Raw genomic sequence first — 13,847 nt, 5'->3', positions numbered from 1 at the left:
AAAACGTCGAGAATTAAAACAAATGGATCAACTGTATGTGTAGTTAGTTGTTCATCTGGAGGACTGGTTCTTTGAATCACAACTTATTAAACTGCAGAAAACCTTGTGAGGATGATTGTTTATGTCCCGTCATTGACAAAAGACAAAGACGACACGTCAATAAATCATTTAATCTCCACCTGGTCTGCACCAAGTTACACACAGCAACAACGACACAACAACACACTTTGCCACGTACAAAGTCGTGCAACATCGAGTTCCAGACGCTCACGTTCTCCACTGCGGCACAAACATGGCGGCGGCCTGCGGCTCGTGGATCCTGGATTGACATGCGTACGGTTTCAGATCAAAACAGTGCAGTTGATGAACTGCTGCGTTCCCTTTCAACACAACGAGGAAAAATAAACAGTTCAAATTAAACATTCTGGCTCAACACAGGTTGAATTAACTCCCTTTAGGCCCGAGTCACGAGATGGAATACCAGTCACTGATTGGTGTTGCCATGGTGATGAACGTGAGACGCCCATGGCCACGGACACTATTAACATTTGTGGATACATCTTAAATCCGCCTATAGATATCTAAACCACAACATCTTTGTCATAAATAACCGTCTTTGAAAAACAGAAATAGTTAAACACACACACACACACACAAGTCTTATCTTCCTTAAATTTGCTTCTTAAAGTGCAAGGCAACAGTAAACTTTGAAATGTACGACAAACATCTTCCACACACTCGGACACACACTCACTCTGGACATGGCACGACACCACTAAAGCCTCTGCGGTGTACAGCTGGCACGCTTCCTTGCCTCGTGTCGCCACCGGATCAGCAGATGATACTTCAGAGAATCTCACTCACGTTCAAGGTACGACCTCCACCACGACTCATGCGTGAGACAAACAAGAGCTTCTTAACATCTGCTTGTCAAACATTTGAGGCTTAAGACACAACATCCCGAGCAGTCGACATGGATCGCCAGTTATTTCTAAAATAAGTCAAATGTTCTTAAGAGAAAAACTAATCTACCTTCATGTTTTATGGAGCATTGATTCCCTAGAAGCACCAAGAGTGTCGAACAGGTGACACGAGGCGAGGAGTTCGTCGAGAAAGTGAAGCAGCGAAGCCGCGGCAACTTCACAGGTCAAAGTAAAATAAATATAGAAAATATATCACTGCAGTAGAATATCAAGGCAAACAAAATCCTCTTCAAATACAATCATGAGCGCGACGGAGTGATGCGGCTGAGACGCCTCACGAGTCTGTGATCCTGGGAGTCATTTCACCAGAAGATCCACGACATTCTTGGTTCACACATTCAATGGCTGAGGAATCAATCTTTATCTTCTTAAAACTAACGTCTCGTTCTACATCTTAAAACTACAAGATGATGAGAGAATGATTGAGCTGATCATCGCAGTGACATTCTAAGACAAGAATCAGAATTAGAGAACAATCTCTAGCAAAACATGCGTCTCTACCAGACGCTTTAATAATATATAAGTGTCGACCACCTCATGATATTATTAGTAATAATAGAAGTTTATTGGTGTCATCAGAATATTGAGTTGAACATTTCAAATGTTGAAACTTTTTAATTGAAACGTTGTTTTTTTTTGTTGTATTTTAAGAAAAATGGATTTTTTTTTTTTACACAGTTTGAAATTTGTTAAAAATTAAAAAATATTGAATTCAGAAAACACATTATTTAAATATTGGAATTTGAATATCAAATATAAATGTAAAAAAACAATCAAAAAATTGTTTGCACTATTCCATCACTATTTCGTGTTTAATTAAAATAGCTACAAATTGAAATTATTATTAAGACCAAACATTTTTCAATTATTGAAAAACAATGTGTGAATGGTTGTCTGTCTTTGTGTGCCCTGCCTCTCGCCCTATGATACTGGGACAGGCTCCAGTCTCCCCAGATGAACCTCACCGCTAGACAATGAATGAATGAGTGAAAACTTTCAAAGAAATTCATTTCATTTTGAAAATATACGAATTTTGAAATTCTTTCAATATTCACAAACACATTTAACCATTCAATGTAGAAATGACTGAACTCAATTGTGTTGATTATGGTTGAATGCTTGAAAAAAACTACATTTCAATTACAAAAATAAAAGGTTCAACATGTTAATGTTGAATTCAACCATTCAATATTCTGATAACTCTTGTGTATTTGTTGAAGGAGGGTTCGTTTAAAAATAATGAAACTGGTCTTGAAAACAAGACTATTTTAGACGTGTGTAAGGGGGCGCTGTTGTCCTTCCAAATAACGGGGTCTGGAGCTAAAAATAGCCTTTTTGAAAACAGTGATTATTTCCCAGACTGGACACCAGATGTCGCCGTAAACTCGTGATTATATTCGCCATCTTAATCTATGGAAACAAACTCGAGGGGAAAACATTTGCTAAAACGAAATCTGTCCTCCAGTCAAACACTTTCAAAATGGCTGCTTCTTGTTTAAGATCGGGTGAGTAGAATCTTCAGTGTCCAGCTTCACGTGAAATGACTCCAGCAGGAAGTAGATCTCTGCACCACTGGCATGTAAAGAACCACTTTAGAACCACGACAGTAGAACCTTTGTAAAATAATTTCTCGTCAATATCCACAAGTTAATACACAAATACATTCCTTTGTACGTTTTTTTTGCAACATTTAAGATCTAGTCGGTAGGCAACCAGGTCCAGGAGTTTGTTCATGATGGTGGACGTGTTGCGTCGAGGAGTTCTCATGGCAGTAGCGACAACTAATAAATACACTTGAAAGTGAAGTTGAAAGGCTCATAAAAGATAAAAACTAAAACCGCTCAATCGCTGTAAGATGGCGGCGGTTGCATGCAGGAAACGTCTGTAAAATCTCACTGGTCTACAGATGGAACCTCCGCCTGCCGATGTGTCCGGCTGCGACCCGAACCAGAGCGCTGGCAGTGAAGCTATGCAAAGCCACGCCCCTCTGATGGAAGGACAAATCAAAAACTCCTCCCACTTTTGTGGACAAGAGCAAAGAAAAACGGGGAGGAAAGTAAACTTAGGAGGCCGGTTCTCCTCGTCTTCCTCCACCAGGCTGCCACGTCACGGCCAGAGAACAGAGGGCGCTCCTCACCCCTGGTTGTCATGGTGATGGGGTATCAAAAAACCACAGGTCTTCAGTTGCCCAATGAGTCGGCCTCAGCAGCTGCACCTCTGATGTCCAGAGTTCCTGAAGAACATGAAGAACATTGGAGATGCTTATACTGTGTATGTGTGTATTCACAAGAATCTGACGATACGCATCACAATACAGGGGAAACCATACTTTATATTGTGATATATTACAATACTGTAGGATCAAGGATATATACAAGTAGAATTGTTGACACAATTTACGGACCACATGACTTCAAGTAGTTCTAAAAGCTTTCATTTGTTTTGAAACCAAAATATGTCCAAAAATCAGTGTTAAAAGCTGCTGAAGTTGACCGTATCCACTTGTCCTCAGCCATTGCCAGGATCTTACAGGATTTCATTGTTAGCTGTAGAGGACGTAATGACTGGTTCCATCTAGCGGATGCAAGTTTAACAAACACTGTGAATGATAACCAAATATTATGATAACAATTATATATTTACATCTATATTTATATCTCTGCATCTCCCTCTATAGATATCCATATATAGACATATCTATAGATATCTATAGATGGAGCTGCTACAGTGGTGTTAAATAAATGATACAGTACTGTGGCTCTCACCTGACAGGGAGCTGTTAGACTTCTGCTTGTGGAGCTTCTCTCGCTCCTTCTTCACTTTGGGGATGATCTTCAGCTTTACGTTGCTCCTGCTCGTGCCTCGGCCTGAGTCCTGCGGAGACAACCGTCTGTCATTAAACACCAGCAGGTTGATGGTTCAAAATCCCTCACCTCCTCTGAACACTGCATGAGAGGACAGATCCAGTGGATGTCGTCCAGCTTGTTCAGTTCACTGCTGAGGCTGCTCAACGTGGAGCAGAGCTCGTCCTCCTCTGGACACTCGGACTGAGGGAGACGAGGCAGTCATGTGACTTGTATGGTGGTTCAACACAGTAGGACATTATGTCATTAAACACTCAATGGTTATCAAATCTATAAAGACAGAAAACACTTTCTATAATTTGAAATTAGCTAAAGCTAAGCTTTGTATGATTAATTAAATAAAAAAGTGACTTTTGTTTGCGTTTTATTTGCTATGAAAAAAATAAATCAATCAATAACGGCCTGTTAAGCCTGATAGAATCTGTATCCGGCCACAAAAAACAAGTTTGGCACATCTCTAAACATGAATAAACTATTTTTCTTCGTCACATCAATGTCTTCTGAACAGGTGAAGTTCAGGAGTCGTACCAGCAGTTTCCCGTCCAGCAGCATCCGTGTCTCTGCCTGGAGAACTTTACTGCTGTTGACGATCTCCACAGCTGTGCTGCGACTCAGAAACTGTCAGAGAAAAATAAAGATCAAGATTTAAAAACAATAATTAAATAATCATTTAAATCTGGAATGCAAATGCTAAAAACATTCTGGCTTCCAACATCTTCTGCTTCAAGCTGCACGTTGGGTACATGACATTCCCTCCTCTCCACCATCTGTGCCCAGCGCCTCACCTCCGGCGTGGACAGTTTGGCCTCCGACAGCACCAGCGCTGTGGCGTTGACGGCGTGAGCCAACTCTTGCTCCACCAGCTTGTGAGTCTTGGCCACTTCACGGATCCTGCGGAGCAGACACGGATATTTACCAATGCTTCTGAGAGACTGTCGACCATTAATGCAAGGAAATAACGTTTAGATTATTCATCTCAATCTACAGAAATATAATCAGAATATTGAATGCTTCAATTTCAAATTTTGAATGATTGTTTTTATTAAAGTGATGTTTTTTTAAGTATTTAATTACTTAACTTTTAAATTACTTAATTTAAAAATTAAATTGAATTATTTCTAAAATGGTTTAATTTTTTTTAATTAAAAAATGTATTAAATTATTTCTTTGTTGCAAGGTTGAATAAAGTTTTTGAATAATACAAATAATCAATTTGATGATGAACGATTTTTAATGCATAATTTAAAAAAATGCATTTAAAAAGGTAGCTTTTTTAATTGAATATAAAAACGTGTGCATAATAGTGCCACCTGACGATACTGCATATATTGAATTGAACAGGCTACGAATTAAAAGATAATTTAATTTAAAAAACTTTTTTTTTATTAATTGTAACATGAATATCAAACTATATATAAATGCATTAATTTTGAACATGTTAGTAGAATTTTTAATTTTAATCAAAAATGCTGGCATTATTTTATATTAAATTTCAAAGAATACTTTATATCACACTTATATCACACACTATTAATTTAGTTATTAGAATCACAATATCAAACTTTGTTTAAAGAAAGTTTGATATTTGAAACACAATTATTCCACAAATAATTAGAATCATGTTAAACAACATTTCAATAAAAAATTCAACATTTGATCTTAAATTCAACCATTCAAACTCCTGACACCCGTCACACAGACGACCTCAGCCTGAAGGTCGCACCTGTTGATGAGCGTGTCCGCCACGATGCCGAGCTGCTGCACCTGAGCGCACTCCTCCTCCGTCAGGTACTCCATGGACTGCTGGGAGTTGAGGCGGGGCCTGGTGGAGCGGTAGCTGTCAATCTTCCTCTTGTCCTCCCACGACTTCAGTGTGTTCTCGAAGGCCTGAACACACAGAAGAACATCCCATAATGTTGACGTCAGCATTGTGTATACGGAGCAGATGTGTCAGGAACACAGGTTTTTACTTCTTAAACCCTCAGCTGGGACCAATATTTACCGACTTCCTCCTCACTCTTAATGAAAGAGTATTTAGAAAACAAAACTACATCTACATGCTCTCTGGGCCTCTGAAGACAAACCAGCAACTTCCGTTTGCTCAAGAGTCGGCTCCACAGGTTGAGTCATGACAGCAAACATATGAAGGAGAAGAAGGGAAACATTTAAAGAACCAATCCTGGAGATTCGTATACATTTTTGTCAGGTTCAAAACTACAACACATTAGTAACTTAGTTACAGTTAATAGTTACTTCATACAAACGTAAATCAGTCACTTGTTAGCATGTCAGCCTTTTAGCTTCTGCTACAACAATAAAGATTCATTTACATTTTTGCTTAACAATTCCTGATGTTGTGGCTTCAATACAAAAACAGTTACAATGCAATTACACACGAGCAGATTGGATGCTTTTAAGTGTCTTTTTGGACAAAGAAAAGTGAGTCATACGAACATAACTTTTTGCCTAAATTACTGTGAAAATAATCCCAACCCTTAGTCAACATGAGTGCGAGTAGAAAAAAGTTTGAATTTATGGTGAACCATCGCTTTAAAGTAACCAAGTTACCTTTGTAAGAAGAAACTAGTTACTATGGAGAGTAATATTTTTGTAAGAGAAGGAGAAAGACAAAATTGCCAGGAATATTTAGAAAATGCTAAGAAAAAATAAAATAAACTAAACTAAGGATGGTGTATTACAGATAACATTGGAGTAGTGTATAAAAGTTACAGGTTTTGAGAAAGTTTGGAAACGATACCAGAGTCGTATTGTTATGTAAAATAAAATAAGAAAAAATAATGTATTCATACAAATCCTAAACAACGATGACAATAGATCATAATAGTTATCTTTAAGGATGCACCGATCCGCTAGGTATTGAATACCAGTCCGATCCAGCATCTTCAAGTCGGATCGGGTATCGGTAAAAAAGCTGCTTCAACGCGTCAGATCCAAGCAGTTTAATAACTATATTTGTGCTGACGTCAGAGAGCATGTGATCAAAGAAACAAGAAAGACGAAACAAAACGAAGCAGTTATTTTTGCTGTTCTGTAGAGACGAGAGAAACGTTCATGCATGACTTTCAACAACAAAAGTTAATGTCATCCTTGGACTTGGACCGTGTGTGACATCAGCGCTAAATTTAAATTTCACAAACTGCAGGACGGTCAATGATGACACAAAAATACATTTACCAAGTTTAGCTTAGACATAACACCATTAAACGCTTCACTAACTTACTTTAAATATGGTTGATCACACACCAAATGATGAACCAATGTTAAATCATTCAATAAATCCTGCACAGCGCAGGATCTGTCAATACAAATGTGATTATTGAGTGTTTCTAGTACTATAATTGTGTTTAAAACTGCGATCATGAACGAAGGTCTGCCACACCTGCTCTTTGCTATAAGGTACCTCACTCCACACCAAATTAAAATAAGTTTGTTTTTTTAACAACTTCAAAAGCCATCTACGTTTTTTCAAGGTTATAGGGAATCAAGGTTAACAATATAACTTTTTAACATTTGCTTTTTGTTCTCAGAATAACGGTAAATATTAAACACTTTATTTGAATAAATACCAACTTCTTTATTTTATGTGTAGTATTTTTTTTTTTTTATTAGAAGCATGCGCAGTTTTATTTTTATCATATAGTCTGGAGTGAGTGATATAAATTGTAATCCATAAGTATGAAGGTAAAGTCACGAGTATGTTTATATTGCGTAAATGGACACTTATAAAATAAGTAATTAGTATTACAACATTAGTACTACAAACAGTCACTCATCACTGAATACAAGATTCCATCCCTCAATACTTGTGCTCATGTAGCTGAGGCGCAGCACTCACTCGGTCTCTGGTCAGCATCTGCGCTCGGTTCTTGTGAATGATCTTGACGATGCCTGGTGGCTGAATCCAGGCTTCTCCGTCCACCTGGACCGGAACTCCCTCCTCGCCCAGGATGGTGATCTTCACCTGCCGGCACTGACACGCCAAAGTAGACAAAGAAAGACGCTGTTTGAACAAAACTGTGTGAGTTCAGAACTTTGCTTGAGGCACTTGTTGTGCGTTCTTCCAGCACATGAAGCAGCCACAGAAGAATCAAGTCCCCTAGAACTCTTCTTTCCAAGTGGGGACCTCAAAGATGGGGCCTCAGAAAATTGAAGGAAAGAATGGAATTTAAATGTAATCCAATATAAAATAAAGTATATTTTTAACCATTAATCCATGAACATACAACACACAAACTACGGAAAAAAGGACTAAACGAAAAACAAGATAGTCATATTTAGAGATGACCATGTCATGAATAATACAAACTTGCCCATGTTTAGGAGGAAAATTTGGGTTGGAAAACTAATTCTCACCGACTTTGAAGATACTTTAATGTTAGTTACGTTTTTGTGAAAACCGTAAATTATCTTTTCTTTTTTCAATCTTTGTTTAGAATATCTGTTCATTTTTAAGATTAGTTTGGATTTATGAAATCAAAGAATTGTCAAGGTAACACTGATGCAGAACGGAAACACATTTGTTAATACATTCTTAACAAATAATCACTATTAAAAAGTAAATAAAAGTAAGGAAATACTTGATGTAAGTTTATATATTTAGAAGCATTTCAACATACAAAAGGGGCCCCTGTCATTGGCTGATAGTGTCTGTGGAATCCCTGCTCTCAAAGTAACCAGGTGTGTGTGGTTGCCTCACCTGAGCGATGCGATGGTGCTGCAGGTTGATGACTCGGGACATGGCCATCTGCATGCTGCCGAACACCGCCACCACCTCCAGCTTCTTGTCGTCAAAAGACGGGGCCCCGAAGTTCTGCTCGTCACAGAGAATGACAGTTTAGATCCAGCCGGTTCCGACCACAGCAGAATCTACGACACTGACGTTGTCTTCTTTAGTTCCTCCCCAGAAGTTGATTCCACCGGCGTAGCTGGGAATGTTGAGCACGGCCAGACCCTGGAGGCTCGGCAGGGACATGGGGACCCCGTCACACTGGAGACACAGGAGTTAGAGCCTTGAACAATGAAGTTCAACATGTTCTCCAGACTGACTTCCAGTTGAACCCGTTGCTCCAGGTTCTTGTAGGTCTTCTGCACCAGCTCTTTGGTGCCCAGAACTCCGTACCACATCATGTTCTTGGTGCGACTGCTGCGGGAGAGTCGGGACAAAGGTCTCATGAGCAAAACCTTCAATAAAATCAATAAATGTATTCGTACCTGCATTTCTTGGGGTGTTCATCTCGCTTGTTGTTGAACTCCAGCGATATCTTGGCGTCCAGTCCAATGCCGAAGTAGTTGTTCATGACGCACTTCTCGGAGCATTGTCTACACATGAAACACATTGATGCAACCATCCTGGAACACTTGAGACCCATCACACGAGTGTGTGTGTGTGTGTGTGTGTGTGTGTGTGTGTACACTCACACAGAGTCTTCATTGAAGGAGACGGTGTGGATGCTCTCTGCTTTTTCCAGCACAATGGGGGACAGAGGACTCGAACTCCCATGACCTACACAGACAGTCGGTGTTGAGCTTCCTGAGAAGTCTGGATGGATTCATTTCCAGGAAAGATTAAGTCATTATTTTTGGTTCCTCTGGTCCAGCGACCCTCAGCAGGGTGTTAATGAGCCACATTAAAATAGCTACGCTGGCTTTTTATACTCAATGAGGGATGTTGAAAGACAGAAGCGTATAAGTCATCATCATCACTTCAACTTTTCTAAAAAAGAAAATTACATATTTCCTCATACGTTAAACATTGTATTCGTTCGATAGCTTTCATTTGATTAACAATGGGTGGGAGAACTTTATTTACAAAAGTTAAAAATAATAATTGTGATTGAAACTTTTTAAGATTTAAAGTTGTTTTTTTTAACATACTGGATAAATATTTGACAGCACTGTATTTTGCATAAAACTCTGAAGAGGAATTGATTAAGAAAATGATTGGGGGAACTATCCCTTCAAAGCTGATGTTTGGACATAGTTTGGTTTTAAAACAAATGAAAGCTATTATGACTTTGTCAAGAGTCATGTGATCTGTAAATTCTACAGCAGCAGAGTCAATTTCTCAACAATAATACAAATACATTGTAATAATTGTTCCTTCAGTATCACAATATAACATATCATTGTCTCTGTATCGTGACATGCATCTTATTGCAAGACTCTTGACAATACACAGAACTAGTATTTAAATGAAAGTCTCTCGATACCTTGTGTTGACCAGAGACAATGAGGAGACACTTACGCAGCTCACAATCCTTCAGCTCCTCGATGCTCTCCCTCTTGATGGTCGATGTGGACGACATCCTCTGGACCTGTGTGTGCAGGTTCTGCTCGTCCACCACTGCAGAGGAAGAGAGTTAACACCAGAGTTGAGCTATAGATCAGACCGTCGTCACCTTTCTCAGCCTGCTCGATGATCTGCCTCAGAGCCTTCTTCAGGCTGTTGGCGCGGAGCATCAGCTGCTCCTTTGACCTGTAGCTCTTACTCTCAGAACCAGACTCGCTGCCGCTCTCCGTGGGAGTGGAGCTGCCACCCTCCTGAGTGGGCACGGAACCAGCTGGTACCACCTGTGGGTGACAGAGTCATTAGAGAAAGTGTCACAGGAATAGTTTCTCATTGATGACTCATGACTTAAGTTGTGGGCAGAGAAGGGAGGAGGCGCCGGAGGGTGAGACAGAATGTGTGCGTGGTACTGAGCGGGAGTCAGGAGGAGGGCTGTCAATCATACAAGGGCCAAAATCTTTGATCAAGAGTAAGGTTTTCTTTTCATTCTGGGAGGGTATTTCAATTGTCCCCCTTCAAATACTTCAACCTCAGCTTATCTGGCTGAGGGCATCAAGTAGAGCAGAGGACTAGCAGTGGTCTTCTATGACAGATGAGTGGTGAGGACCAGTGATGGGGGATCATTGTTAAATGAGGACATGGAGAGGAGACGTGGTCTCGGGAGGATGATCCTCAGGAAACATGGAGTAAAAATAGTTTCAGATTTGAGCAAAGCTGATACTTATTTCAGTGATGCCAGCCTACATTGTTGGTATTTTGAACAGAACACATTTTGAAATCACCTGAGCCTCGGCTTCCTCACTCAAGGCTTTGACTAGAGAGTCCAGCTTCTCATTCAGCAGAGCACACTGAAAACACAACACGTGTTAAAGAGAAATCTCTTGAAGCATCACCGAAAACACATTTTCATCAAAATAAGAGACCAAGAGTGGAAAACGTGAAACTATGTTCTAGATATATAACAAGAGGTGGGAAGACACTCGACCTTGGACTATAACTGCACACACACCTACACTCTCCCACTCAGGAGTTACACAAGCTCTTGCATAACCTCAACACAAACATAAAGGAGCGTTACTTTTTTAGCCATGGCGTCGGCCTCCTCCTTGTTCTCCGTGGCTCTCTCGTAGGCTTTCCCCACCTCTGCCACAAAATCGTTCACCGTCCCACACAGAAACCTGAGCGAAGAAATTGGAGGATTAGAAGAGAAAATTATATTATTTTTTTTTTGGGTGAATTTCGGCGAGGATTTTCTCTGGTTTTAGCTGGCGCCTCCACACATTGTTTACTCACAACTATTATATTGGAGCGCCGTGACTCAGCAGGGAGACTCTTGCGGTGCGTTCATCAAACAAGGGGAGTAAACATTGCTTGTCTGAGTCTGAAAGCATCGTCCTTTATCACCTCCTGCACCGCTCTTTTCATCTGCAGCAGGTGTTTGACACTCCAACTCATTAACCACGGGATTTGAGAAACATACTCCTCCAGAAGTAAATGTTGAAACTACTAATCCAGAGCAGATTTTGTTTGCAACAAGGCACAGAAATATAGACTGAAAATTGAGTAGAATCAAACAAGGATAGTGATGGAACAACATCTGAAACCTTAAACCAACAACAACCATTATAGATCAATTTTCATTTGGATTTTTCACCGAACAAAATAGCACAATAATAACCGTTTAATGTTTTACTATTCAAATACATGTTCAGGCCTCGTTATTAAACATTGTGCTCTTTATAAACCTCTCCCTAATATTAATTTACATTTTAGATATTCTTACACAGTCAATATACTCTAAATAAATCATCATTTTAGAAATGATTACAATAACTACAAGTTGCTGATGTTTAAATCAACAAGATTCATTCAAATTGAAAACACAAGATTACATTTAGGGTCCCGTCCCTCTGAACAACCCTCTCAGTGAGAGTAACCTCACCAGCTCACATAGTGCTTGGCCGCCCAAGTTAACCAATAACTTTTTTCATAGGCGTACAATTTTGATACAGTATTTTATCAGCATTTTAACCCATGTTGGGTTTTCACACAGATTTATGCATCATCATCAAGCTAAAACTATAATTCCACAATCAGGAAAAACAGAGATGTCCTGAGGTTTATATATACTATAGTCTACTTTCATCATCGTTGATCTGTATTCTAAAACAATCCTTCATTATATGACAAAGAGGACCTGCAGGCAGTTCTCTGGACTCCAACTATGTCATGATACGTCTTTGTAAACAAGGTTTTTACAAGCAATAATTGCATCTAATTGAAAAAACAATTTGACAAAGTGTTCATCTTGTGTGCGAGTCACACAGTACTTGAACAAAGTCAAGTGACTTAATTGGCTTGAATAAGTACTGACTGTGATTCCATTCTATAATACCTTTTGTATTAAACTGTCCTTTATTCGTGTCCTGGAGCTTAGATGGCGCTTTCATGCTCTCTACTGCCACAAACAGACAGCAGCAAGACCTTTTCCCAAAGGATGACATTAATGTACTAAAGAGTACTCCCGAATATTGATGTAGCTGTCTCTGTGTGTATGTCTGTGTGAGTGTGTACTTGTGCATGCATGCGTGTCTATGAGTTGAAGCTGAGAAACAATCAATATTAGCCAAAATAATGTGATTCTTCATTCTATGATCTACTTTTCTTCTTTTTTTTCTGGAAGCATTTGTAGTTCTTACTTAGCGGAGGATATGACATCACTGTGTTTGTCTGAGTCCAGGATCTTTGCCAGGTGGGAGGCCACAGAGTCTGCATATTGAGTGATGTGCACCTGACAGACAAGAGAAAACATTAAACATTTCACAGATCAGCACACAGACAATCTCAAATAACTACTGTATATGCAGCTTTTAAAGTGGTTGGGTTAAAGTAAAAGAAACTAAAAAAAACTGTAAATGATGTGATGTGTTTTGCTGGTAAAATACAAACCAACTTAGGAGTCAAAATAGTTTATAAAGTTGTCAAATTGACAAATCAATTTTCCATTCAACCAGTTTGGAACAGTCTTTTACACATTTGTTGTATCACAAGTTACATACTCATACATATTGCTCTCATATCAATCTCAAACAATAGATGAGCTGACAACTGCGTGTAAATACTATAACAATTTATATTGTGCATGCTTTTAGGTGGCAAACAAATACATACACCAATAAGAAAAGACAATTACATTTACTCTGGCCCAAAACAAATGCAAGTTAAAGTGCATGACTCTCATGGTGAACTTAAATTAAAGTCAGATAACTTTGTCAAATCATTGTAACAATATGAGTTTTTTGAAAAATAGTTGTATAAAAATAAAATCGTATCTCTTGAGAACACTTCTCATGTCCCCTGTGCAGTCAGAGAGGGGAGGGACAAGACCCTAAAACTTTGAGGAGACACGTGTGGAACCGATAACCAGCCTCGGTATGTTTAAAAGTATTCAAACTGTCCTGTTTGACAAAGTCTATATTTAGGACTGATTCAGGTTCTGCCTGCTGCTATAGGCAAGCTCTCTCTGTGTCTTTCTTTCCTGCTTCATTTCTCAACACCTGTACACTTCTAACTCACCCTTTCCTCCCCATCTACCCTGGAGTCAAAGTGCTACAGCTCATTTCAGAGTACCTCCAGAGTATCTCCTTCACCTTTACATGAGTGATCCAAGAAATATGGTACCTCAGGACCCCA

At 39.3% G+C, this 13,847-nt stretch overlaps 1 protein-coding gene across 3 annotated transcripts in view; it reads right to left on the bottom strand.

Moving 5' to 3' along the window:
- Positions 1-150: 150 nt before the first annotated feature.
- Positions 151-13,847, bottom strand: part of LOC148082831 (diacylglycerol kinase delta) — a 61,022-nt gene continuing 47,325 nt past the window's right edge. For 2 of the 3 annotated variants that reach the window (XM_087790093.1, XM_087790094.1), the window contains 17 exons: positions 12,854-12,945; positions 11,233-11,332; positions 10,937-11,002; positions 10,267-10,438; positions 10,113-10,211; positions 9,287-9,371; positions 9,080-9,187; positions 8,915-9,011; positions 8,748-8,855; positions 8,565-8,678; positions 7,704-7,838; positions 5,571-5,734; positions 4,633-4,738; positions 4,376-4,465; positions 3,917-4,030; positions 3,749-3,857; positions 151-3,216 (listed from right to left, as the gene is read on the bottom strand). In XM_087790093.1, coding sequence (XP_087646219.1) covers positions 3,164-3,216; positions 3,749-3,857; positions 3,917-4,030; positions 4,376-4,465; positions 4,633-4,738; positions 5,571-5,734; positions 7,704-7,838; positions 8,565-8,678; positions 8,748-8,855; positions 8,915-9,011; positions 9,080-9,187; positions 9,287-9,371; positions 10,113-10,211; positions 10,267-10,438; positions 10,937-11,002; positions 11,233-11,332; positions 12,854-12,945 — 1,812 coding nt within the window. In that variant the 3' untranslated portion in view covers positions 151-3,163. The remainder of the gene's footprint in view (positions 3,217-3,748; positions 3,858-3,916; positions 4,031-4,375; positions 4,466-4,632; positions 4,739-5,570; positions 5,735-7,703; positions 7,839-8,564; positions 8,679-8,747; positions 8,856-8,914; positions 9,012-9,079; positions 9,188-9,286; positions 9,372-10,112; positions 10,212-10,266; positions 10,439-10,936; positions 11,003-11,232; positions 11,333-12,853; positions 12,946-13,847) is intronic. The other variant, XM_087790092.1, reaches the window with a different exon arrangement.

This window comes from Callionymus lyra, chromosome 4 (genome assembly GCF_982586985.1).
Source record: "Callionymus lyra chromosome 4, fCalLyr1.hap1.1, whole genome shotgun sequence".
NCBI classification, from domain to species: domain Eukaryota; kingdom Metazoa; phylum Chordata; class Actinopteri; order Syngnathiformes; family Callionymidae; genus Callionymus; species Callionymus lyra.
The sequence above is the reverse complement of the archived record's forward strand: the minus strand, read 5'-3'. Positions and strand labels throughout refer to the sequence as shown.